This window comes from Prionailurus viverrinus, chromosome D2 (assembly GCF_022837055.1).
Source record: "Prionailurus viverrinus isolate Anna chromosome D2, UM_Priviv_1.0, whole genome shotgun sequence".
Lineage (NCBI taxonomy): Eukaryota > Metazoa > Chordata > Mammalia > Carnivora > Felidae > Prionailurus > Prionailurus viverrinus.
This window is the reverse complement of record NC_062571.1, coordinates 15,952,229-15,978,437: the sequence shown is the minus strand read 5'-3', so window position 1 is coordinate 15,978,437 and position 26,209 is coordinate 15,952,229. Positions and strand designations below refer to the sequence as shown.

Genomic DNA, 26,209 nt, shown 5'->3' with positions numbered 1-26,209 from the left:
AGAAAAAAACGGGTTTGCTGAACTAAAGGTCTGAGCGGCAGAGAAAGCAGGCTGCAAACCCCTGGGGTCCCATCTTGGATGACCTCTGCACACCCCTCCCCCCGCCTGTTTTTGCCCTGCGCCACGGAAGCTTGTCTTAAAGAGTTTGAAGTCCTGTGTCTCCCTCCGCACAGTCCTGCAATCCTACCACACACACACAACTCTGTGCTTCTTTCCTCCCGGACGTCTGCTGGGAAGTTAAGTGTGTGAGCGCTGGGGGGGGGGGGGGGGTGGAGGGGGGGAGGGTGTAGCGGTCGTGCAAAAAAGCAGAACTAGAGTATTAAGTGTGTGCCACCCACTGATCGGGCCTCCTGAAACTGGGAACTGGGAGCAGCTGATCCCAGGTGCACCCTACTTCTCTAGCAGAAATCCCCAGTGGGTTTATGAACTCAATCGGTAAGGGGTTACCCAGCCCTCCTCGTCTCCCACGTATTCCAAGGCCTACCCTGTGAGCGGGTGCTGTGGATACCAAGTGAACGAGGCAGGCCAAGTGCCTTCTGGCCTCCAAACAGGACGCTCCAGTGAGGGGAGGCAGAGCTAAGTTCTTATTCGGGGGGATGCATAATAGGCTCAAACCATTTCAGCTCCGGGTGAGGGCTACAAAGAAAGTAAAACACGGGATGGGGTACGGAGGGCATGGGGGCCGGGCTGTGATCTTCGCCAGGTGCTCAGCCCTGGTGTCAGCCCCTGCCCAGGTTTATTCTGCTCTTTCTCCTACGTGGGCTGCTCCCAGTCGTAGCCCAGACCGCTGGGCACTGGGCCTCAGCTCCCAGCCCAAAGAGAACCAGAGGAGAAAGTAGGGGGCTGGTGATTTCATCACCACAGACACACAGGCCCTTTCGGGCTTGCAGAATCGGACAGAGGCCTTACTGAGCAAAATTCCTTTTCCTTCCACCCTCAGAGACTTTAAATCTCCTTTTAAATATTTCAAATGTGAAATATCAGGGCGCCTGGGTGACTCCCGTCAGTTAAGCGCCCCACTGGCTCAGGTCAGGACCTCACAGTTCTGAGTTCGAGCCCTGCGTCGGGATCTGTGCTGACGGCTCAGAGCCTGCAGCCTGCTTTGGATTCTGTGTCTCCCTCTCTCTCTCGCTCTCTCAAAAATAAACATTAAAATAAATAAGGAAGTGTAAAATATTGATATATTTAATACAGAATTCAAAAACAAAATATGTATTTCACATATACATAAACTAACATTTAAAATTTTTAAATATTTTTAAAACGTCAAAATATTTTAAATCTGATTTTCTCTAGTTCTTCTGCACAGGTCAGAGGACAGACAGGAGGAAGTATTCAAAAGATTCAATTTGCTGACTTAATTTCCTACTGAGCAAAAGCCTACAGTGTAAGTTGAAACGTGGCCTCAGAGTCACCGTCAGCGAACGACCGCGAGAAAAAACCCAGCCAGGTGGGAACGGCTCCTAGTCCCTCAACATATATCATTTCCACAACAGCTGTGGACGCACTCAGTTTAAAGAGGTAGAAAAAAAGGCAAATCCATCAGAAATTCAATCTTGCACTCTCATACGCTTTCTAATAGCCTAACCCACTAAATTAACGAATGGTTCAGGTATTCAACAAAATCTCCTTCAAATCCTCTAAATATCCCTACCTCTATTTACAAATGAAGGTGCTCTGAGAAGCAGGTTCCACAGAAATTTTCCTTAATAGTACGACACAGTTCCATCTGCGATGCCAATTACATTTGTCTAACAAGGTATCGCGAAGTCAGCCGTGTCACAAGTCTCGTCAACTCTGAACGAGACATTAGAAGTGGGTGGAATCCCGAGATGATTTCTGTAAGTATGGCCGATTTTCAACTGTCCCTGAAATTAGGATAGGAATAATGCAGGTAACCGAAGTCACTGCGAATACTCCTATATTTTTTATTTATTCCTAAACATATTTTAAGTCAAGTTAGTAAAGAGAACTGGTAAACAGTGGTAAGAATGTCTATCTTGAAAACCATCTCCGCATCCTATGCTCCATCTGCCTCCGTAGAAGAAGACGGAGTATGGGGCAGATGGACAGTTAGGACTCCCCTGCCTGGCATCCACTCCCCCCCGCTTCTACTGGTGTAACAATACCCCGATTTCTTCCGGGGAAGCAGCTGTCTTCACCACCCCTCAGCCGCCTCCTGCCTCAGACATGGTGCCCCCTACCATGGTGGTGAAAGCCAAGGGAGTGTGAGGAGATATTTGGGGGTGGGGGTGGGGGGGGGAAGAGTTTCTGCTGAAACTAGACAAGAACCACACTTTCTTCCTGTGGACAAAAGAGCGTGAGCTCGGGGGGCCTACAGGCGACACGGCCAAATTCAGCCAAGAGGATCCCCCCACCATGATTTCGGGGCCTATCACGTCAAGCCTAATGATGGGAGCAGTCCAGTCTTGGGTGGTTATCAAGCGAGCTGCAGCAGCACCTTGACGGTTCTGGACTTTTCTGTTACATAAGCCACAATACTGCCTTTGTTGTGTGAACCGATTAGTGGGGGGGGGGGGGGGGGTCTTCTTTGACTTGTAACATAAACGCCCTCGAGTGACACATGCGGTAAGTAAGACACCGAGGAAGGTGTTAGCCACAGGACAATAAACGCGGGACCGCAGCAGTGAGTATGTGCGCACACGCGCAAGTTTGACGTAAAGAATTTTCCACAACTTCCGGGGGAGACAGCCGAGATGCTCTGCACGCTGGCACTGAGAACGTGACCATGGCTACTCCTGTTTGTGCCCACTGACTGCGTGTGGGTCTGTCCAACGTGGCTCCCAGCCTTGACTCCGTGAGGTCCCCATCCCCTGGCGGTGGCTGTGTGACAAAGGGAGAAGGTCTGGCGGGAGACTGGGGGGTGGGGGAGGGCAGCAGTGGCCTTGAGAAAGGCTCTGGGGGAAAGTCCCACAGTAGCTGGGAGCCGGGTTAGGAAGCCTCGCAGGCAAGAGGGAGATCGGGTAGCCGGTGTGGTTGAAGTCTGTCCACAGCCACCTCTGAACAAATGGATTTCTCCATCTAGTCTCTGAAGGCAGAAATCACAGACTAGATGGGTTTTTGAAATGTTGTACAGACATACGTCTCACACACACACACACACGCGCGCGCACACACACACACACGAGTTTAAAACCACTCGTAACCGTGTGTTAAACATCTACACCTCAGAATAGCATCCTGTTAAATGCAGCTAGTCTTTGTTTTAAAAAACCGAACCAATCATCTGAACGAACTTTCGGACCTCGGGTCCCCCCTTTCGGTAAAGGGGACTCCGGGACACAGCTCAGCGGGCACGGCCTCCATCTAAGGGAGCTGCGCACAGCCCCCCGAATTACCGTGCGCTGCAGTCTGAGGGCCGCCTCGCTTGCCACCGCTTCTCCTAAAAACTTAGGAACAAGCCGAACTGGGAGAGAGGTCAGTGCCCACGGGAGCGAGCAACCGCGCTGTGCAGCTTTTTCTCTCCGATTTAAAGAGAAGGGTAGCGACACCCCACGCGAGTGACTTCCCGGGGTGCGCATTTCACGGTGGGACCTGAGACATGAGCCCTTCCTCTGAAGTCACCGGGCACGCAGGGGGCCGGCCCACCGGGCCGGCACACGCCTTTCCCATCCCGGGGCCCCTCCCCGCCCCCAGCAGGACCGGGCGGGCCCCTGCCGGTGCCGGCCAGTGGTGCAGGGGCACTGACCTGGAGTGAGACGAGATCTCGCTGAGGTCGCCCACGCTGCCGTCGGCCGCGCTGCCGGCCGAGATGGGCGGCGCGTAGCCGTGCACCGCGTACATCTTCGCCGCCTCGCCGTCAGGCCCCGGGAGGTCGGCCGGGTCGCCCCACTGTTCGGCGCGGCTGTGGATCACGGCCCTGCCGCCCGCCAGGTGCACGGGGCCCAAGACCGCGGCGGGCATGCAGGGGGCCGTGTCGATGCCACTGTCCGTGGAGGCCCCTTTGATGTAGGTAAGCCCCAGCAGCTCCGGGTCCATCAGGTCCCCGGACCCAAAGTGCTTGTCGTCGCTGTTGCTGGATGTGTTGCTGGACAGCGTGTTGCTGCTGGAGTGACTGGAGCAACTTTTGTCTCCAATCTGGAGAAGAGAGAGAAACCGAGGGGCGTCAAACAGACCCCAGACTCTGCTTCCTTGTGAAACTTCTCGCCCAGACTCACAGAGCTACAGGCCAGAGGATCCCCCCCGAACCCTTTTGACGCGCCCCGCAACGTGAGACGATGAATGACAGAACTCACTTTTATGGGTTTTTGTTTTTGTGTTTTTAGAATTCACTTTTATTTTTTTATTTATTTTTTTATTATTATTATTTTTTTAATCTTTATTATTTATTTTTGAGAGAGAGAGAGAGTCTGAGCACGGGAGGAGCAGAGAGAAAGGGAGACACAGAATCGGAAGCAGGCTCCAGGCTGGTAGCACCGAGCCCGATGTGGAGCTTGAACCCACGAACCGTGAGATCGTGACCCGAGCCGAAGTCGGGTGCTTAACCGACTGAACCACCCAGGCACCCCTAGAATTCACTTTTTAAAACTCTCCTGGTTTTATGCACAAGTCCCAGACTCCTAATCCGGCTCATAACTCATCTTGAGTTACATGGGAATCTCCTCAAGCCTTTGTTCGATTCTTCGTGCGTGAAGCATGAAAGGGTTGCCGCGGTGTCACCAACCGGAAAATAATCAACAAACGTTACACAAACCGGGGAGGCGCATGGAAAATTAGCACAGAGAGGGGAGCAGTCTTTCATCAAGAAAGCTCTCCTGTGACAAACTGCAGTGCCAGCCCTGGGTTCGGGCACAAGACCCGGGTTTGAATCACAGCGGTGGGATGGTGTCCAGTCACTTAGCCCCTCCCTGTGCTCACAATACTGAGCTCCGATGATTAATGCGCGGGCCCAGTGAGATAATGCACGGCCGCACGCTGCCACCGCGAAGCGCAATCTAATACAAGTGACTTCTCTGAGAGAGCCGGAGTCACCGTATGCCCCCGGTGCTAATGAGAAGGGGCTCTTCTCTGCAGTCTCTGGAAGACACAAAGCAAAGGGAGCATCTGACTCGGGGAATCATACCGACTGGCTTCTCTTCAGAGCCTGGGAAAACGGACAAGGCCTGAAGCAGAAGCCAAGGGCTCGCATCATGAGGCCAACTCATGCCCTGATCTACCTTAAAGCGGTTTGGCCTTTTCTCCTTCCTGCCGTCCGTCAGATCCTTAAGCACACCCCCCTGACCTTTTTAGCACACGCTGCCGTTCTCACGTCTACTCCTACCCCTGCCTTCCTAAAGGGGTCTTAGACCACCGTCAGAGATTCGTCAAGGTGGAATTCAACGGCTACTGTGAGGCTGGCTCAAAACAAGGCCCTGACATCGCTAAGGGAAGGACGGTCCCATGGGTTCCCCGGGCACTCGGCTGTAGGGCTCGCCAGTGACTCCTGAACAAAGAGGGGAAAAAGCAGCTCAGGTCCGGAAATGATAAAATGTCTTCACCTGCGAGCTCTCAAAACTAAGCTAGTTTCAAATGTTGGCTTTTTTTGGCCAACGGCCAACAGGTCACGTTTTCGCACATGACAGGAAGTTCTGCCTCACTGAGCTACGGCCGCCTGTATGGAACAGCATGTGCTAATGCATGGAACGGCATGTGCCAATGCCCGGGAGCCCATGCCGGGCGCTCTGGAGCACTACAGGTCAGTCCTCGCTGCTGACCGCTAGTCAGCGGCACGAGTGGTACCGTGAATCATTACGCGGCCAGCTATGGGCAGGGTATGCTGCTTTGCACTTTCTGGCACCGCCCACAAGGGCGTAAACCGTTGACCATAAAAACAGGACTGTGGTTTAGTAACCGCGATGCCGGATGTCACGGATCGAAAGGCTGGAGGATATAGTCTTGGCTTTGCCAGTAATTTCCCGTGTGGCCTTTCTCTGAGGTGCTTTAGAAATCAACGAGGGAAAAGAAAATGTAACTTATGTATAGATTTGTTTTCACCTCGCCTCCAAGAGACCTGGGAGGTAGACGACCTGCCTCCGAGTCCCTGGATCCTCACGCGACGTGTGCGGAGATGCATGAGGCCGGCCACGTGAGAGGGGCGTTTACGGACGAAGGACTTACGTGGGAAAGCTTGTTGGGGGAGTCTTTGCAACTTGAATCTTTCTGCAGGGCTCTTTCCTTATAGGAGCTCAGGACTTTGGAGGGTGGGCCATGCCATTTGGTTTCTGTCGCATAAAGAGAGAAGAGGAGAATACCTGGTTTTTAGTGTTAACGAGACAGCAAAGCAACACGGAAGCCGAACAAAATGGTGTGGAGACAACGAGCGGGACTGTGGTTCTAGACCCTTCTGGTCTCCCCAACGGATACACCCCCAGGGTGGGCGGGACCACCACCAGAAGGTCAATGTTCCGTTGCCACAGGTACCACAAGCACAACCACCCAGGACGAGGTGCCCCATGGCGTCGGAAGACCCCGCCGACGACACGGGCTTGCTCCCACGACAGTGCTCACCAAGTGGGCTGAGCCAACGAACGAACGAACGAGTAAACAAGCGACAGGAGAAAGGAGGGAAGGGGGTTGAAGAGCACGGAGGAAGGCCAGTTTACCAGCCGGGTTTCTCATTACCCAGATGCCTGCTTCCTTCCAGCACCTCCTCCCGCTCCCTGGCTCCTTCACACTCCAAAGGGCCCGCGCCCTGGTGCTCGAGCAGCAGGGGAGACTGGCACCTGCAAAGACCACAGAGCTGAGTGGCCGGCCGGCCGGCCGGGCATCCGCAGACACATCCCCTGGGGGTGCTGCTCCGGAATGGGGGCGCGGTGGGGGGAGCCCTCAGCAGAAGTCGTGTGCCGGCCTGGCCTTGCCAGGGGTGCTTCAAGCGGCTGTAATCGGGGACCCTATGGTGTCACTGCCGGCTCAACAGAGGCGCCTGGATGACAGCCATTTACAGACACGAAAAGGCTGCCCATGCCAGTAGGTGGGAGGGCTGTCCAGGGTCAGAAAACCTGTCCCCAGTAAGCCAAGGAGGAGCTCACTGCTTCTGTTTCGTTTTCTTCCGCTTTCCTTCCTGCTGAGAATACATGGAACCGATACTTCTTTATATTAATGATTTTAAGGACAAGAAAGTAAGACTGTTTCGCTCTAGGCTACATCTCGGTGGACTCCGTGGTATGAAAACCCCAAAGAGGGCAACGTAATTCTACAAAAGAAATAAAGGACGGGAAACTTCTTCCTGGTACAAAACGATTCTTACTTACAGAATCTGGTTACAAAGATCGACTGCTAAGCCTAAACCGAAGGGATCCAGGGAGAGACATTTCCCTCTGCTTCTGTGAGAGCAGTAACGAAGCTGCTGTTCCCCCAGCAAGACCCTTCTCTGCCCTTCTCTGCCCTGGCGGTTCTCTCCTCTCCAGACTCAACTGCAAAACAGTACGTGGCATGGGGCGCCTGGGTGGCTCAGTCGGTCGAGCGCCCGACGTCGGCTCAGGTCGTGATCTCACGGCTCGTGGGTTCGAGCCCCGTGTCAGGCTCTGTGCTGACAGCTCAGAGCCTGGAGCCTGCTTCGGATTCTGTGCCTCCCTCTCTCTCTGCCCCTAACCCACTTGCATTCTGTCTCTCTCTCTAAAAATAAACATTAAAAAAATAAAATAAAACAACAACAACAACAACAAAACAGTACGTGCAAAAGATGCTGCCAGGAACACCACCCTCACCCTTTTTGTCCCTGACTTTGCTGGATGTTTCTCCTGGGTTTCTGTATCTGTCAGTTCAGCAGACCTCAGGCATCCTTGGGCTCGACCTGACCTGCTGGCTCTTGGACACCACACACACACACACACACACACACACACGCACGCTACCGGGGACGGTCCTCAGCTGCGTGTGTGAGGACCCCCCCCCCCCCCGCCCGCCACTGCTGTTCTCAAACAGGAGGCAGGAAAAGACGGCCAAGCGCTCTACCTGCCTTCTCTGATGTCGGGCTGCGCTTCAGAGAAAAAGCACTTCCAAGAGAGGCTGTGAATTTGCTCCTTGTCAGCAACTTAAGTGAGGGGAAAACTCCCGAGGGCCACTGCCTAGAGAGTCCCCTAACCCTTCATTTTCAAAAAGACTTTCCTTATTAAGACGAAAAAACACACAGGCTCAGAATATGGACAAATGAGCTCGGCATACACAGACATGACGAGCTGCTTGGCCTGGACGAGTGACTTATGACAAGCCTGCCTGGCTTTTTTATACCCCCCCAAGTGGCCCCATGTACAGCAGGCACTCAGTACACGCTTCAGTGAGTTACTGACCAGGTCCCGCCCAGGGGCCAGCAAGGAGGTAAGACTGAGCAGTACCCGTCATATGTCGCCTGCGGTCTCCAGGGTCCACTGCCACCAGGCCCGGGGTCGCTGGAGGAGGACTGGTTGCTGGGCGAACTTCTGGAACAGTAACTAGAATTATTAATGGGGCACTGAGGGGCCTGCACAGCGGCCAACGTGGCAACCGGGCCCAGTTTGTTTTACAAATAAACTCATCTTACAATGACAGAGAAAAGGAAGAAATTCGCATCGCAGCGTGAAACAGAATAAACCACGGGCAAATACACCAGGAATGGGGGGGGGGGGAGCAGAGACATTAGGTGGCCATTTATCACAGGAAGGAGATGTGGCAGGAACAAGCCTTCACCATCTGAAGACTTAAAGTGCAGAGAATGATTTTGGTGAAATATGGAAGGACAGCACACAAACCCCCAAGAATACAGAATTATGAAAACATTACTACCATTTGTTCTATAAAGCTTCATGCAAGGCACGTTCGGGTCCTATATTTGCAATCTATGCGGAGGGAAAACCCTAAATTGGTCAAAACCTTTTTTTTCATACATCTGTTGAATGCAATCCTATTTATTTCAGATACACCAAAATAAGTATGACCCTTGAGAGCTCACTTGATAAAGATGTGCTTGCCAGGTTTCCATTTTGTTGCTAGAACTCTCCAGGTTTTTTCCCTATAATTTACTACATTCTGCATTAAAAAGGGAGGCTCTGGAGACCCCGTCCCTCCCACATGCTGCCCTTTTACCTGGGCTACCCACGTGCACTTCTTTGAATATGGCGAGTTTATAAACTCAGCAGACATCCGAGCGAGGAGGCCCGGAGCCAAGATAATTTAATGCCAAATTAAAGGCACATCGTTCCTGCATTCAACCTATAAAGAATAAACTGGAGAAAGACCTTATGTTTTAATCTAATTGTCATTAATACCTGCATAGGCTTACTACGTGCCAGGAATGGTTCTAAGCGGTTTGCACGTATTGACTGATTCCATCCTCATAATGCCCTGAAGAGGTCCTCTCTTATCACTGGGTTTATTTTTCAGATGAGTAAATCGGAGTGGGGAGAGGGTGAGCAGCCCGGCTCAACATCCTTGTTTCCAACGCTCTAATAGATACCAGAGCCCCACCAGCCACTCTGCACAAACTCACGGCCTCTCCATGGCCCGTAAGTTACGAGAAAACGAAAACTAAAGCGGGAGAAATCAACTGCTTTAACCACAAAAAGCCAAATTTCCCATTTTGTTCCCTTAAAACTACCTAATGCGAATTATGCACCTAAAAATTCTCACCAGCTTCTAATGCCAACTTTTAAACAAGCGCATTCTGTCATTGAAAAATTAACTTGAAGTTTAACTCAACTTGCTTAAAATAAGAGGAACAAAGCGAAGATGTGCTAATGACCTTGGGACCTCTTAAAATGCTACACTTAAAATACCACATTAGGAAGATGGGATTCGGTCCCCAAGTTTGCAGTTTTATTTATACTTAAAACTGCCTGCACTCATCTAGAGGCTCCTGGGAATGCCTTCCCCGTTACCGTGCCCCGGAAGGTTTAGGGAGCAAGGTGACCAGGAGGACCAGGACGGAGAGAAAGTCGCCGCCCTGGTGGACGCATCTGGAACAGAACCTGCGTGCCACCGGCACCAGCGCTGGGCGAGGGGCGGGGACAGATCCCAGGCACCACCCCATCCAGGGCCCGCCCTGCCGCCTGCCTGGCCCGCTTGTTCAGAACAGGCCAACCCAGAACCCATCAAGCCAAAGCCGAAGTGCCTCCCTGTAACGTCAAGTTCCAGCCCCAGGGTCTGATAAGCGCCGTCCCTGGGGAAAGGGCATCGGCATTACCTCGTGCCGTCCGGCAGCTTCCGGTCGAAGGAGGTGCTCCGGGGAATGGCAGCCTGGGCCTGCTGTAGCAGCTGCTGGCACTGCAGGCGGTCGGGCGTGCCGGGCACCGGGGACGCCCTGGACAGCGGCTGCAGGGCGGGCGTGGGCACGCGGTGCCACGTGGTGTTCCTCCGGAAGGGCGTTTTGTACTCGCAGGGGGTGCCTTCACTGTCCAGTTTGTACTCCACCATGGGGATCCGGCAGAGCTCCGAACACCCTCTGTGGGGCCGAGAAGAGCGGATGAGCAGGGAGGGAGGCTGGGCGCTGAGCCATCAGCACGGCTGCCGGCGGCCTGCAGAGACCGGAGGAGAGCTATGCACCCTAAGGAGTATCCCTGGCTTCTGGTGCCTCTGTTTATGCTCCCGTATGAACCAGTAGGATCCGGTATCACGCTGGTGATTCTGGTTTATTGGCAGATACCCTCTCTACGTCTTTCGCAAACTTCTTAGTCTCGAACGTATCTTTAACCAATTTGCACACGTGACATCGTGCACAGTGAACACAGGCAATAAACAAACTTTTAACAGATAAAAAATGCCTCCTATACCATCTGAACAGGGTCAAGAGAAGTACAGTTCTATAACCGGGAATTAGTCGCATGTCACTTCTTCTATGGAGTCTGAGAACAGTGGAAAATAAAATTAGTAAAAGCTGTCACAGTCCAGGGGAAACCCTAGTGCCCATCCCGTCACAGTGTGGGTCTGAGTTACCACAGTCACTCTCTGAAACTAGCGCTACAGCTCCCAGAACGTCGTCTCCTGGAATGCTCTCTCGTGTGCTCAAATGACCAGTCAGGAACCTGTTAGCCTCAAAATATGATTTAAGTGAGACATCTCTCAAGTTTCTCACTAATTACACAGTGCACACAGTACTATTAACTTGACAAAGTTGGCCCGTGAAACCAACTGGCGCCGTTTGGCAAGGACACGGGAAGCCTGGGTGGATTTCAAATCTGAGCGCTGGTGCCTCTCCCCAGACATTCCAGAGCCAACATAAAAACTTGGTAATATTCACCCCTTGAGAAACCTACTAGGGTAACATGGTTCTTTAAACAGGAGACTTCTATTCTCAGGATGGTAGAAGAATGTTTCAGCCTCTTGTCCAAATCATAATGCAACAACAAAGAGAACAGGAAATCGACACAAACTTGACCATCTACAAAAGTTGAGACAACTGAAACTGTAAACTTCAGCAATCAAAGACAAAAGGCCAGTGGAACAGTGCTAAAGGTTTAGCAGAGCAGAGGAAGGCAAAACCCAAGGGTGTGCAGAGGGAGACAAGGAGAGATGAGACCATCCCCCTCGCACAACCCCGAGCAGGTGCAGGGACAGGGAGCATCAGGCAGCACAGGAGGCAGGAGTGAGGGAGAACGCTTAAGAGGTGGGGGTTATTTAGAAGAGTACACAAAAGAAAAGTTTGACACTGGGCGGCTCGGGTCCATTCAGGCGATTACCACCCCTGCCTCTAGGGGGCAGGAACAATGCTCGAGGGACCGCCGCCTGACGGGATCCAGACACAGAGGAAAAGCACGGCCGAAAACAAAAGGTTAAGTGAAAGTCTCACTGGAAAATGAGACCTACAGTCATTTCTTCTTACTCCAAACCCAGCTTCATAATGCTGATCACCCCACAAAGGCAGATGAGGATCTCCCTCTAGAGAAAAGACCATGAGATGTATATTAGATATAAGCCACCCAATCACCCTGTGTGAGGCTCACTGACCAACCATATCCTTCAAGAAGGAGGAACTTTTGAAATTTAAAAACATGACAGCTAAAATTCAAAATAAAAAAGTCCACTAAGACAGCTGTAAGGAAAAAAAAATTAAAAAAAAAAAGAAAAAAAGGGGTGCTTGGGTGACTCAGTCGGTTAAGCGTCCAACTTTGGCTCAGGTCATGATCTCGCGGTCTGTGGGTTCGAGCCCCACGTCGGGCTCTGTGCTGACAGCTCAGAGCCTGGAGCCTGTTTCAGATTCTATGTCTCCCTCTTCCTCTGGCCCTCCCCTGTTCATGCTCTCTCTCTCTCTGTCTCAAAAATAAATAAATGTTAAAAAAAAAAAAAGAAAAGAAAAAAAATAAATAAATGTTAAAAAATTTTTAAAAAGACAGCTGTAAGGGAAACTGAGGAGCTCTCCCAAAACGTTACTGGAGGGCGAGCATATGAAAATTAAAGTTCATTCCAAAAAGTCTAATAATGTCTACCTAACAGAGGTACCAGAAAGATTTTAAAAGAGAGAGAGAAGGGTGGAGAGGAAATTATTAAGAAACAATACAAGAAAATCTCCAGAACTAAAAGATACATAAAATCAGATTAAAAGGTCCACAGAGTGCTCAGTGCAGTGAGTGAAGAAAGGTCCACGTCAAGAGACATATACGTGCATACATACATAGGTGGGATGGGAAGAAACTTTCGGAGGTGATGGGTATGTTCATGGTGTTGATTATGATGATCGTTTCATGGGTGTCTACTTATCTCCAAACTCACTGAGCTATATAGATGTATACAGCTTGGTTATGTCCATAATACCCCTCCCTCTCTCTCTCTCTCTCTCTCTCTCTCTATATATATATATATATATATATATATATAATTATTATTATTACTTTTTCCCCCAGACATCCTTATGGAACTACAAACCCTTGGGTTACAGAGAAGATCCTGAATTCCTAGGGTGGCGGGGGGCGGGGCAGGAGGTTGGAGAGGGGGGCCGGCCTCACATAAAGGACTGGGGCACAGAACGACTTTATTTTTCTCAACAGCACAACTGGATGCAAGTTACTTCTCACCCATCAAATCAACAGTACTTGGAGCCTGGGAGGAAGAGACAGGTAGGGATCAAAAACAGTGGCCTCGGGGCGCCTGGGTGGCGCAGTCGGTTAAGCGTCCGACTTCAGCCAGGTCACGATCTCACGGTCCGGGAGTTCGAGCCCCGCGTCGGGCTCTGGGCTGATGGCTCAGAGCCTGGAGCCTGCTTCCGATTCTGTGTCTCCCTCTCTCTCTGCCCCTCCCCCGTTCATGCTCTGTCTCTCTCTGTCCCAAAAATAAATAAACGTTGAGAAAAAACAAACAAACAAACAAAAAAAAACAGTGGCCTGCTTTTTGGCTAGGGAAACCACGTGGATGGTGGCACTACCCTCTGAGGAGAGAAGCAGACTGAACAAGCCATTGGAAAGAGACACTTAACGCCCGTTTTAGTAAACTTCACTTCATATGTTATCCTAACTCTCCTTCTCCCAAAGCAAGATTCACCTCTTACCTGGGCAAGTTTAAATTACTCTGGATTTACTGAATGCATTAGTTAAATTACTGGTCAAGGACAATAAGTCCAGCTTTACACTGGATTGTCATGGACGGCACTTTCCAAGTGTTTTTCTACTTAACCAGAGGACACATCCCCTTGACTAGTGATTCATCCATACGACCAACAACGTAAGTAGAAATCATAAGGGTGGGATATTACGGTCATACCAAAACATCAAGAAAACCTACTCTTGTCTTCCGCCCTATCTGGTGCTCTAAGCAAGTGACTTGATATTCGGGGATCTCAAAGGCCGCAGTTGTGAATCCTAAAAGGAGGGAGACCTACCCAAGTTAAAGGTCCTGGAGTTAGATCTGAATGAAAGGAACACGGAAGTTTGAGTCTTGGGGACCAAAGGGCAACATGTATTTCCAGCGCCTTGTTTGGGTTCCAAGTTTCCTGGGCTGACTTAAAAGGAAGAAGCAGCACACAGAAGACAGATGGCTGAGGAGTGTGGAATATTTAATTCACCCTCATAGACTGTAGTCTTTAATAAGACATTGTAACTTAGCTCGAATCTCTGAGCGAAAACATTACATAAATTCATGCTCATGACTAATATTTTAGAGAGTGCTGACACAAGCGTGTGCAAACCCATGTGGTGGAGGGGAGATTCGGGGAGGAGTTCTTTCACTTCCAGCTTCTTACATGAAGTCATATGTAAATGATCTTTTGGATGCTAAAAACTGGCATACTTTTGCCCGAATACAAATCACGTACTTAAACAAATAGCTTTATTTGAAAATCGAAACTGATTGTTAATATGTGACGTTTTTCTAGCAACTGCTCTTATAAACCCTAGGTGTCTGCTTTGTTCACTTCTGAGAGTAAGACAGCAAGTAAATACTGCTAATTTTACCATATTATCAGACCTAGTCCACTGTAGTCCTGCTGTCTATATAAAAGGAATGTCTGGGGGCGCCTGGGTGGTTCGGTTGGTTGAGCGTCCGACTTCGGATCGGGTCATGATCTCACAGTTCGTGAGTTTGGGCCCCACATCGGGCTTTGTGCTGACGGCCCGGAGCCTGGAGCCTGCTTCGGATTCTGTCTCCCTCTCTCTCTGCCCCTCCCCCACTCTCTGTCTCTCTCTCTCTCTCTCTCTCAAAAATAATAAATGTTAAAAAAATAAAATAAAATAAAAGGAATGTCTGGAAGGACATGTACAGAAAATTCAACCAATTTTTAGGGACGTGGGAAGAGGGTTCGATTAAGAATTGCCAGTTGGCTACAGCTGCTGCTGCGGGGAATACGGAAAGTCATCCGCACCTGCACCTGTCCCTGCACGCGTTCCTTTTGCCTCCGTGGGGAGACAGCGTGGGGAACCACTCGAGACATCCCCGCTCCTCTATAGCATCAAGCCTGGTGCTGCCATGAAGGGGCACACAGCAAGTATTTCTAGTCATTAAGAAAAGACCGCTGGAGACCCAAACCGACCAAAGGCGAAAAGACCTCGCACAAAACAGACATTCCCCAAAAAGTGAGCCGTTAGTCTTGTGCGTAACTTTTTTTTTTTTTTTTATTTAACCAAAGACAGATCTTGAGCTTTCCTGCATGAGGGCACACATTTGGAGCCCTCCGATAAATGCCTTCGGCGCACTTTTAACACGCACCAAATCAAGTCCCCGGATGTGAAGTGCATTTCTAGCTCCTGGCACGCTTTTCACAGTCTGCTCGTGAAAAAGAAGGCACTCGAAGACGTTAGAGAAGGTTGATTTCCTCGTTCAGTCACTTACAAATGTACACGTCACCTGATTCTGCTTGTAATTAACATGCCGGGTAGAGATCAACACGCGCTCCGCTTCAGGGTCAAAAATAAATATAATTTTTGACACTGTTTGTCTAGCCAGTAACTTTTCTCCGCTTCTAATATTGCTCTGTAGTATACCCCAGAAGGCAAAACGTTCTTTAGACCAAAGTGGCCATAAAAACCGTGCTCGTTGAAAATGCGATACTACAAAACCGTAAAGGTGACAAGCGGTTCCATTGCTGGAGCCCTCAGAGGATCCCACATTTTACTGCTTCCCTCTGAAAAACGCTACTTGTCCTTCTGAACCTGGCATGGAGGTGACTTCCTGGGATGGCTTATTCCGGGGCAAGGGACGCTCGCTGACTTCCTTCTCTCCACCCCCATTAGCGCTCTCCCTGCTTCCTGTACCCTGAAGCGGTTTCCTACCAGCAGGATTTGGGATCAACAGCCACTACCCGGCTTCTGGGCATGGCCGGCACAGGGGTGGCACCCACTCGGGGTCACCTGCACTGCCAGGCACTGCCCTTGTGCACCCTAACTTCCCACACTCCCCACAAGGCCCCCAAGCTGGGACCCACTCACGCAAACCGACTCCTTTCAAATGCCACCCCCAGTTTCCTGGAATAACACTCCGTGTGTCACCGGTCATCTGCAGAACCGGCACTGGCCGGGATCGCTTCCACCTTCAAGCCTGACTGTCGGGGCCATCTCGGATGGCTCCGGCCAGCCAGGCCGAGGCACGGTCTTCTCCACCTGTCCCCAGCAGGAAGCCTCTCATTGAATCACGCTGTTCTCCATGAAAGACACAGTTTGGGCTCTCGGCTTAAAACCCAAAGCTGCCAATGTGTGGGTTGGAGACAACCCAGTCTCTGTGGACCCATGTTAAATTTTAGGAGGTACAGAAGCTTCCTGAAGTGCCGGCCTCCCAAGAAAGAAGTTAGTTTCAAACAGACACCATTAGTTTTTCCTTCTATAAAAGTGAAGAAGCGGGGCGCCTGGGTGGCGCAGTCGGTTAAGCGTCCGACTTCAGCCAGGTCACGATCTCGCGGTCCGTGAGTTCGAGCCCCGCGTCGGGCTCTGGGTTGATGGCTCAGAGCCTGGAGCCTGTTTCCGATTCTGTGACTCCCTCTCTCTCTGCCCCTCCCCCGTTCATGCTCTGTCTCTCTCTGTCCCAAAAATAAATAAACGTTGAAAAGTGAAGAAGCTAATATTAAGCAGCGAAAGGCACATAAATGTTCATGAAGGTTCGTTCTGGATAATGTACAGATTTACAGAACTTTGGAATCGCAAAGCGTCTATAACAATCAGAATTGCAGAACGTTTTAGGGTTGCACAATTCCTTTGGGGTACCTACATTCACTTTGAGAACAATAATACATCATGATCCCATTCCTTTATTCTTTCCATCTTCATGAAAGTCGGCCACGTGAGTTTATGCCGCTTCAAAACTAAGGGGGAAGGGTTCTAGGGATGATTCACAGGGAGAATACTTCTGAAGAGTAGTGAAATGAAACCAAACACCTAGAACACTTAAAGAAACAAGTTATAGTCCTAAAAAAAAAAAAAGTGGGGGGAGGGGCGGTTGGCTAAGTCAGCGGGACCTGCACCTGGTAAACCATGGACTGCCAGCCACGGCTTAATCGCATAATTGTAACTTGCATTTACTGAACTCTGAGACTGCCTTTTGGTTTTATTTTTCTTGGCTGCATCACAGAGAACCTTTAACTGAACCCAGTAATCTACCAGAAAGCCTTACAACATACGGCAACGCGACCAAGGACTTCCAACCCACCGCCTGCAGAAAACTTCCCAAGTTTCCTACACACGCCACAGCCTTTCAATTTCACAAAAATGTCGGGGGTAGTAGTACAAAGGAAATCTCCCATCTTTAGAAGAAGGCTCACACACGGTGGGACGGCTACAGCGGATCAGGGACAGGTTCATACAGGAACGCGGACTCCTAGCTCAGTGCTCTTTCCGAAGTGCTTGGCCATCTCCTTTAGAAAACTATCAAAGAATAGTGATGTGGCCCTCATCGTGTTATGGTTTCCAGGAGGAGCGAAGAGAATCTTTGGGAACAAAGGCAGATGGATCCCCTCAAATGAACTACCTGCTTCTTTTATATTATGCACTTTGTAAAAGAACCTTTTTATAGCCCTAGGGATTGAGGTAATCACTGATATTTTAATCATTTTAATGTCTGTTATGCTAATAGCCTACTAATAGCTAAAAGACTCTTTCCAAATCATCCAACAAGGTGACAGGGCTAATTGATGCTCATTCACTTGAATCACAAAATCTTTCTTTCTGTTGCATAAAAAAATCAGAAGCTTCCAACAGGGAGATAACCAGAAAGCATACCTTACTGTAAAGGTTAGGGCAGTGTCATATATGAAATAGAGACTACGTGAAATATTAATTCACTTTTCCACGTATTTCCTTAATTTATAGATAGAAAGACACCTAGACTATACATAGAAAAAGACTCATCTGGATCATAAACCCACTTGACCAAGCCCTTTGCATAAAGGTCTTGAATTGAAAAGGCGTGTGTCATAGGAGATGCCAAGGGAGACTACCTGGTCCTGAATAATTTATCGGCTTCCACCCCTCTCTTTCCTCGGCAGACACAGGGGCAACAGATTCGTCACCTACTGTATAGCCAGCACACTGTTCAACTGAAAACACAAGCTCGGAAAGTTCTTCATAAAGCCAACCTGCTTCTTTTTTTTTTTCTCCTGGAAAGCCTGAGACCGGAGATAACGTTTTACTGCATTACATACTTCAAAGCGAAACACAGGAGATTCTCAATAGCTACGTGATGTCTGATTTCTGATGAATATATTTCCATGAGAATACCCACTGGCAGCCCATGACCATAGCGTGGTGTTAGTTGTCACGAACGTGCCTGTTATTTGCCTAACACAACGCTCATGCTCACTGTCACCCTCTGTGACATTGTCCTGTGGCAATGTCAGTGACGTTCCAACCTCTCAAACTGCTAAGGAAGCAGGAGCGCTAAAGTGTCGATCATTGGCTGGAGAGGGTGAGAGCGTTTTCCGCACTGAGATACGTCATATTGAATAATACACTGGAATTTGGGAAATCCATTTTTAAGCAGCAGAAATATGAATGGGAAGTACTGAATTTTATTATTTAAAAAATTTTTTAATGTTTTTATTTATTTTTGACCGAGAGAGAGAGAAAGAGACAGAGACAGAGACAGAGTGCGAGCAGGGGAGGGGCAGAGACAGGGAGAGAGACACAGAATCTGAAGCAGGCTCCAGTTGTCAGCACAGAGCCCGATGCAGGGCTTGAACTTGGGAACCGTGAGGTCACGACCTGAGCCAAAGTCAGAGGCTTAACCCCAAGGCGCCCCAGGAAGTACTGTATTTCAGAATGCCAAGTAGACGAAAAAGAGTCCAGGGAAGGAAAAACGATGTCTGTCCCAGCCACGTGAATAGCCTCGGTGCCCGGCCAAGTTTGTGGCACAAACTAGTTAAGAGCGGACGAGAGAATGACTGAGTAAACACTCGAGGCCACCCAGCTTTCGTTCCTTCGGGAGATGCAACGTTCTTACTTCAAGGAGGGAGAGAAGAATCTGAATTTCACATTGGAGGGACGGTGCAAGAAGATACAGAACCTGTTCCCAGCTCACATTAAAACTCACTCCAAATGGAACGGATTTTTCTTATCCAGACAAGTCAGTTGGAAACCTCCCGTTAGTCCAGATTTGAACTCACCGTCTACTTCACATACACAGATCTCTCTCCAAAATGCTAACCTGACAAAATCGAGTTTCCCTTCCTATTTCTAGTTCCCGGTCGTCCCGTGTGCACGTCAGGGAGTCAAACGGTCCGGCCCCAAGCAGCAAAGCAGAGCAACGTGAAGCTTCAATTTACAGAGTGAGCTTAAATCAAAGTACAATAAATTTATAAACACGAGCATAAAGCTTCACTAGGATGATGAGAGAATCGCAATTTAGATGCAGGGTGACATGACACAGTTTCCACTGTTTTGCATCATACAATCTGTCCGGGATGGTAGGTCAGCAAAGTAGGAGAAATCACACGCAACGGATGCGCCACAGCAAGGCGTTTCATTTCCACATTTATTGGACGTATTTACCGGATTGCTCACACTGTGTAACAACTCACGCCTAATTGTGATGAGTGGTTATTTCCTCTACATCCGCCTTTTAAATTGATGGGCTCGTCTTAAAATGACATTGACAGAGTGTCAGGCACCTTTGAAGGCTAGGGGCGGGGGCAACGTGATCCCTTGCCAAACCAAGGAAGAGATCCATTGTCTTCAGTGGGTCTTCTTTATCTTTGCCACAGAGGGGTCCGCGTGGGAAATGCCCTCGCTCCCTTCAAAACCTCATTTCCATCTGAAGAGTGCTATTCCCAAAATGCTTCTTGCCACTCATTCCCCCATCTGTATGAATTCGCTCGCGGTCCAACCCCAGCACGACATCCCTTAATAAGCATTCCCGAAGGGGTGCTCCCTGCTCAGTGTGTTCTGGGACTCCACAAGGAACAGGGAAAATGGCTCTGTCTTCCTTCCAAGCGGAGGGACAGCTGGATTACCATCACCCTTAGGCTGGGGAACGGGGCTTCGAAGTGTGGGGTGGTTTTTGAGAAATACTTTCCCGACTAAAGACTTCATTTAATCCAGCAGCTTCTGAGTCATGAGCAAACACCTTCTGACCCGTGAACAACCAGAAGTCTATTAGGGGACGGGCCTATCCCACTGCTGATGGGAATAGACAGGCTGGAGGCGGATCGTTCCCCCCCATTCACATCCCGCAGGACAAAAATCCAGCTGATAAACAGCAACAACGAATTGAAATTTGAACTGAACTGAAGTTTTAGTCTATCATTCACGAGGCTTACGAAGATCGAAGATCGAAATATCTTGCCATTCATTGGTTTGGTTATTTTGTCGTCCTATGGCTCTTACGTTAAAGATACACACACACACACACACACACACACACACACACATGCACACACACGCACACATATGAACATCTCTTTTTTTGCCCCCTCCCTGACAAGCACTCAGAACACTGTGGGAAAACCGGTGGTAACTGCCCATGCCACAAATCACACATGTAGTTTTAGCCTGAGGCAGATCTTTGTATATTTTGTTAAGGAGACATGGCACTAAGCAATGTTTCATTTAAAGGGTTTGTAGTTTTGGGGCGCCTGGGTGGCGCAGTCGGTTAAGCGTCCGACTTCAGCCAGGTCACGATCTCGTGGTCCGTGAGTTCGAGCCCCGCGTCAGGCTCTGGGCTGATGGCTCAGAGCCTGGAGCCTGTTTCAGATTCTGTGTCTCCCTCTCTCTCTGCCCCTCCCCCGTTCATGCTCTGTCTCTCTGTCCCAAAAAAAATAAATAAACGTTGAAAAAAAAATTAAAAAAAAAAATAAAGGGTTTGTAGTTTGGGGGCACCTGGGTGGCTCAGTCGGTTAAGCATCCCACTTCGGCTCAGGTCATGATCTCACGGTTTGTGAGTCTGAGCCCCGCGTCGGGCTCTGTGCTGACAGCTCGGAGCCTGGAGCCTGCTTCGGATTCTGTGTCTCCCTCTCTCTCTGCCCCTGCCCTGCTCATGCTCTGTCTCTCTGTCTCTCAATAATAAATAAACATTAAAAGGTTTGTAGTTTAATTTTTTAAATGAGTCGAAGTGCTACCCCCTTCCCCTTTTAAGGGCCCCTCTTCTACTGTTCCTTCAAAAAAAAAATCTAGTAACGCAGAGGCTAAGCTTGCTAGAGCACGGATGAAATTTCAAATGACGTTTCACACTTGCGCTGCGGTCTGAAGCAAAGGACTGTTATTTCAAGGGCTGCTTCCTGTCACGTGAAGCTGCCTGACGACAGCAAGTGGTTTTATCAGGACCCCCAGACAGTCCCAGGAGGAACACGAACCCCAAACTGACAAAAATACGGATCTAAAAATTTACAGATTCAAATGCCCACAAAATTGGAAGACTGAACTGAAGGAATTTTAAATGATACATGCGAGGCTTTAAACCTTCATGACTTGAAGGAATGCGGGTGGGGGCAGGGAGAGTGTCACTACCAGGCACACAGCTAATTCTGCTCCTGGCAAAGGTAAAAATGCAGAAGACAGTTATCCCAGATTAATCAGGAGAGAAATCTGTATCTTCAGGGAATGACATTAATGAGACTCTGAGGACACTAAGGCAAAATCTCGAATCGTCTTGAATAGCTTCAATAGGAACATTTGCATTTAAAACAAAGAAAGAATTCATTTCTGTGCAGACCAAGGCAGAGATAACTCATCGTCCTTGGATGGAAAACTAACAGCCAGAACTTTTAAATGGTAAGTTTTTGTTTGTTTGTTTTAGCTGAAAAACAATTCAGTATTTCCTAGGAAATTCTGTTCTTCCAAATCGTATGTTCTGAATACCAAACTTAATAATTTTAACATCTTTATTAACCAGATGTCTTGTAAGCCTAAAGAGTATCTTACTGAAAAACAGTAGGCTAGAATTATAAACAGACGAGAAATTTTGTTTTTTAATTCAAAGAGAGAAAACATGGTAACCCTTTTGTCTAATTCCATAGCAGTACTCAACCTCTAAGAGTCTCACCAGATTTATAAATCTGTATTTCCACCAAAGGAAGAAAGACATCTTACCATATGGGAATATTTCTGGTAACCTGGCTTAAAATTTATTTCAAAACACGTCGCTTATACAATACGGTGACTTCAAAGGTCTAAAGGCTTCGCCTTCTGTTATTTTCAAGTGTCGTTTCTTTAAAATATCTTTTTAATAGTTTATTCATTTTGAGAGAGACAGTGCGAGCCGGCAAAGGGCTGAGAGGGGGAGAGAGAGAGAGTCCCAAGCAGGATCTGTGCTGCCAGTGCTGAGCCCGATGAGGGACTTGATCTCAGGAACTGTGAGATCACGACCTGAGCCAAAATCAAGGGTCAGATGCTCAAACCAATGAGCCACCCAGTAACCCCTCCAAGTTTCGTTGTTAATAAAAATAGTCTGTCTTTAATTCCTTTGCATTCATACCATTACGTGTGCTTCGTGGGATTCTTGGAAAGCAAATGGACTGAACGGGACACAGTCTGGCAAAGCAACAAGGAGTGCCTCGGATATTTCCCGTGACACGCGGCTGCTATTTTCAAGAAGAATTTCAACTCGTTAAACCTTTATTTTGTAAACCTACCAGGCAGACATAAGAAATAAGGCCACAGAAAGTCAGGCAGGTAGCAAGTGGTAAGAAATCTAACAGCAACAGACGTTTGCAAAATTCCTCAGGGAGGAAGAAGGTGGTATCTATACCTCTGGTCTGTTTTCTAAAAAAGGTCACGGTTTCGAGCTGGTGTGGCCAATGAAGAGTAGCCACGTGTGGCTAAGAAAACCTTAACTGGGGCGCCTGGGTGGCGCAGTCGATTAAGCGTCCGACTTCAGCCAGGTCACGATCTCACGGTCCGTGAGTTCGAGCCCCGCGTCGGGCTCTGGGCTGATGGCTCAGAGCCTGGAGCCTGTTTCCGATTCTGTGTCTCCCTCTCTCTCTGCCCCTCCCCCGTTCATGCTCTGTCTCTCTCTGTCCCCAAAATAAATAAACGTTGAAAAAAAAAATTAAAAAAAAAAAAAAAAAAAAAAAAAGAAAACCTTAACTGAAATGCAGAATTCACCTCCTCGGTGGCACTGACCGCAGTTCCAGTGTGTGACAACTGCATGTGGCTAGTGGCTGCTGTTTTGGGCAGTGCGGATATAGAACCTTATCATCGCGGACACTGAGACAGGACAGCGCTGGTTTAGAGGACGGAGAAGGTACCAGGAATGACCTCGGTTACCACGGAAATATGTCCAGAAGGGGGTACAGTCATCTTGCTCTCTTGGGATGACAACACTTTGTTTTAGAGCATGAAAACACTCATGTGAATATCCTAAAGTTTTATTTATTTATTTTTTTTAAATTTTACCTAAAACGTGTGGGGGTTCTGAGTATGCCGGAAGGTGTTAAGTGCTTTACGTGTGTCATTCTTACGTAATCTTCGTGAGAGCAGTAGGAGGTAGGCAATATTATAATCTCCATCTTACAGATATTAAATGAGGCTCAGGGAGAGCAGGTGCGTGACCCAAGAACACGCAGCGAAGGCATGGATTCCGAGCATGCCTTGTCTCTCAAAAGCTAGAGCTTGGAAGGCAGCCTGCGGGAGCTCCTTCTAAGCTGGAGAGAGAAGGCACACGGTGGGCCACAGCCAGATGGATGGCTTGTTCTTAATTAGCATTCTTTCCCTTTGGACCTAATATTTTCCTGATGTTGAGCATGGTTATTTTCTATTAACAAAGGAACAGAATCACTTCCTAATTCCATTCTGTTCCTCCTCCCCACCATCCACCCGAGCTCCTGCGCATAGGTTTCTCGTGATAGCTTATGGGAATGTCCCGCACCAGCTCAACTAGAATGGACTAGTCACTTCGCACAGGATGTCTGAGATTCCACTGTCCCTTCAGACATACAGGCACTGATCTCTTACATACCCTGTTAATAATCACTAGCTTCGCGTTCCAGAAAAGAATTCTAGCAGTGCGGTGTATTTAACTTGCTAAAAGGTTGAGCCGTGATAAAGAATATTTCCTGTTGGGTCTCGTGGTCCAGGTGAATCAAGCAGGGGCTGTGCCCCTTAGTCTGTAATATCTCAGCTTTTACCTGGTCAATGTCCCTGTAAATTGCTTAGAAAATTAGAAGTTATCATTTATTATACGCTAATAACTTTTTTAAAGCTCTTTTTAAATTGCTCTAATGGCTGATGTCCAAACAACTCTGGTTGAAGACGCACGTGCCTACATCTTCTGAGGACCCCGCGGGAGCAGCTAGGACAGCACCTGCCACAGCGGCCAAGGAGGGGCGAGTGCTGCTTAGGGCCTCCCGTGCCTTACCTCCGGGGTGAGCCGTCATCGTGGGGCTGGATGATGACCACCTTCACGGTCACAGAAGTCCGGAGTAGGTCGATCATCTGCTCGTGGGTCAGAGTGGCCACGGCCACCTTGCAGATCTCCACGAGGCGGCTCCCCTGGCGAAGGCCGGCCTTCCAGGCAAAGCCGAAAGGTTCCACGTCGGCAACGATTCCTTCGAAATTCACGTGGAAGCCAAGCTGGCCCAGCCCGTTCCTCCTCAGGGTCATTTCTACAGTCTCGCAGCCTCTTGTCACTATCTGCGGGGGAAGGAGACCGTGAGAGACACCGCTGAGGAGCCCAGGGTAGAGGCGTGCACATAACCCTCCCAGCCCTTCCCTCCAGCTGTCCCGGTAAGGACGTCACCTTTCCGAGTTCACCAGAATTACCCGTGGCATCAGATGCAGGGAAAATCACAAAGTAAAACTTCGGCTTCATTCTTCCAAGACAAATATACTCCTGAAACGGGTGTCCTGCATTGACTTAGAAGCCACTGACCTGGAGCCTGTGAGCTTCCGACGGGCTCTGATAACTCCCTCCTCCCCTTCCTTGGGTCAACCGACTTGGCTCTTAAGCGTATAAACCCCGCGATTCCAGACGGGCGGTAGCAATGGAAAAAGGGACTCTGTCAAAACTGTGACGAGTATCGCCCGTGAAACATGACGAGCTATTAGACAATTTCATTCAACTTAAAAACCAGCCTTACCCCCTACCAAGCTAGCAGCTGGAGGGCAAGTCTCTCTGTGCTTGCTCTCCCTGTGCACCGGCCCTGTCCTCCAGGAAGCCCTCTCGTAGGGACAGATTGCCTCCGCTCGCCTGGGTGGGGAGCACCGTTTAGCTCACGCGGGGGCAGGCCCGCCAGGCTCCCGGGCGTCTGCTGACAAGGGCAGCGTGGAGGATGGGCGCTCCTGCAGGCAGCAGAGACCTTCTGTGCCTCCAGGCCACCTCTCCTTCTTTTGGGGGCCAAGGGCAACTTCCGTTGGCCATGGGCCAAGCAGTGGCAGCTTGCGCGCCCCAAAGCGTGCGTCTGCAGCAGGATCCCAAAAAGGAACCTGGAAGCAGGGTGGTCTGCATCCCACACGGTGCACTAAAGCGCCGGCAATCACCTAATGCCACCCTCAAAAGTGATAACCGAGAATAACTCACCGGCCCTGAAAGGAAAACACAGGCTCGTTAAATGTCATTTGAGGACCACGGCATCCCTCATCCGTGGCACATTTAAAGTCAGGGGGCATCAGGCCTGTCTCCCCCAAAGCACTGGGCCAACGTATGAAGCTGCCGTTTAATAAATGCGCCATTTCCGTGAGACGCGTTCTGAATGCACAGATTCCTACTTAATAAGAGTGTTAAGTGCAGCCGTGGGACGGGGCTGCTTCTGTGTCTGGCCGCGGTGTTGGCGGTTTCCATGGTTACCATCACAGGTGCGCCCGCTGCCAATCAACTTCTCACAGACACACGTGACGGCCTGGGGCTCAGGGCAAACGGGGCAAGGGACTGCCAGTCTCGGTGAAGCTTTGAAAGACGGGAGCTTCCAAAGTTCCGAGCTGAACTCGTTGGAGACTGTTGGGAAAGTACTCTTGTCGCACCCACAACCTGAGTTAAAATTTTCCTCCGCTCCTCTTTCAACCTTGGTTCAACTAGGCTCTCCTAGCAAAAGTCTACATAGGTCTGACACATACTCTGCCTTCTTTCAAATACTAATGCAGTCGTCAGTTGAAATTTAACATCGTGTGTCAGCCTGAAGACCGAACAGCCAAGCTCTTCCTGAGTCCTACGGGTCTCTTCTGCTTTTTTTCCCTCCAACCACCTGCCGCCTGCCCTACTTTTGCTTTTTTGCTACCTTCTTATCCCTTCTGTCCCTTGCTTCTTAACATTTGCAAGGGATAAAGGATCGTTTATTTGCAGTTCTTTATAAACTTACAGGGGCTCAATTATCATAGGAAAATGGTGGCTTCCTAGCCATGTACCCAGGAGGGCAATATAATTTGCGGCACACTTTTGGTGGGGGGGGGGGGGGGTCAAGTGG

The 26,209-nt window shown here is 49.4% G+C and overlaps 1 protein-coding gene across 13 annotated transcripts in view; it reads right to left on the bottom strand.

Moving 5' to 3' along the window:
• The window catches only part of SIPA1L2 (signal induced proliferation associated 1 like 2), a 226,220-nt gene that overhangs the window by 33,349 nt on the left and 166,662 nt on the right, over nucleotides 1-26,209 (bottom strand). For 10 of the 13 annotated variants that reach the window (XM_047825079.1, XM_047825088.1, XM_047825090.1 and 7 more), the window contains exons 10-15: nucleotides 24,169-24,443; nucleotides 10,157-10,414; nucleotides 8,334-8,429; nucleotides 6,622-6,722; nucleotides 6,118-6,221; nucleotides 3,710-4,098 (exon numbers count right to left, since the gene is read on the bottom strand). In XM_047825079.1, the coding sequence (XP_047681035.1) occupies nucleotides 3,710-4,098; nucleotides 6,118-6,221; nucleotides 6,622-6,722; nucleotides 8,334-8,429; nucleotides 10,157-10,414; nucleotides 24,169-24,443 (1,223 nt within the window). The remainder of the gene's footprint in view (nucleotides 1-3,709; nucleotides 4,099-6,117; nucleotides 6,222-6,621; nucleotides 6,723-8,333; nucleotides 8,430-10,156; nucleotides 10,415-24,168; nucleotides 24,444-26,209) is intronic. The other 3 variants (XM_047825086.1, XM_047825089.1, XM_047825087.1) reach the window with 2 other exon arrangements.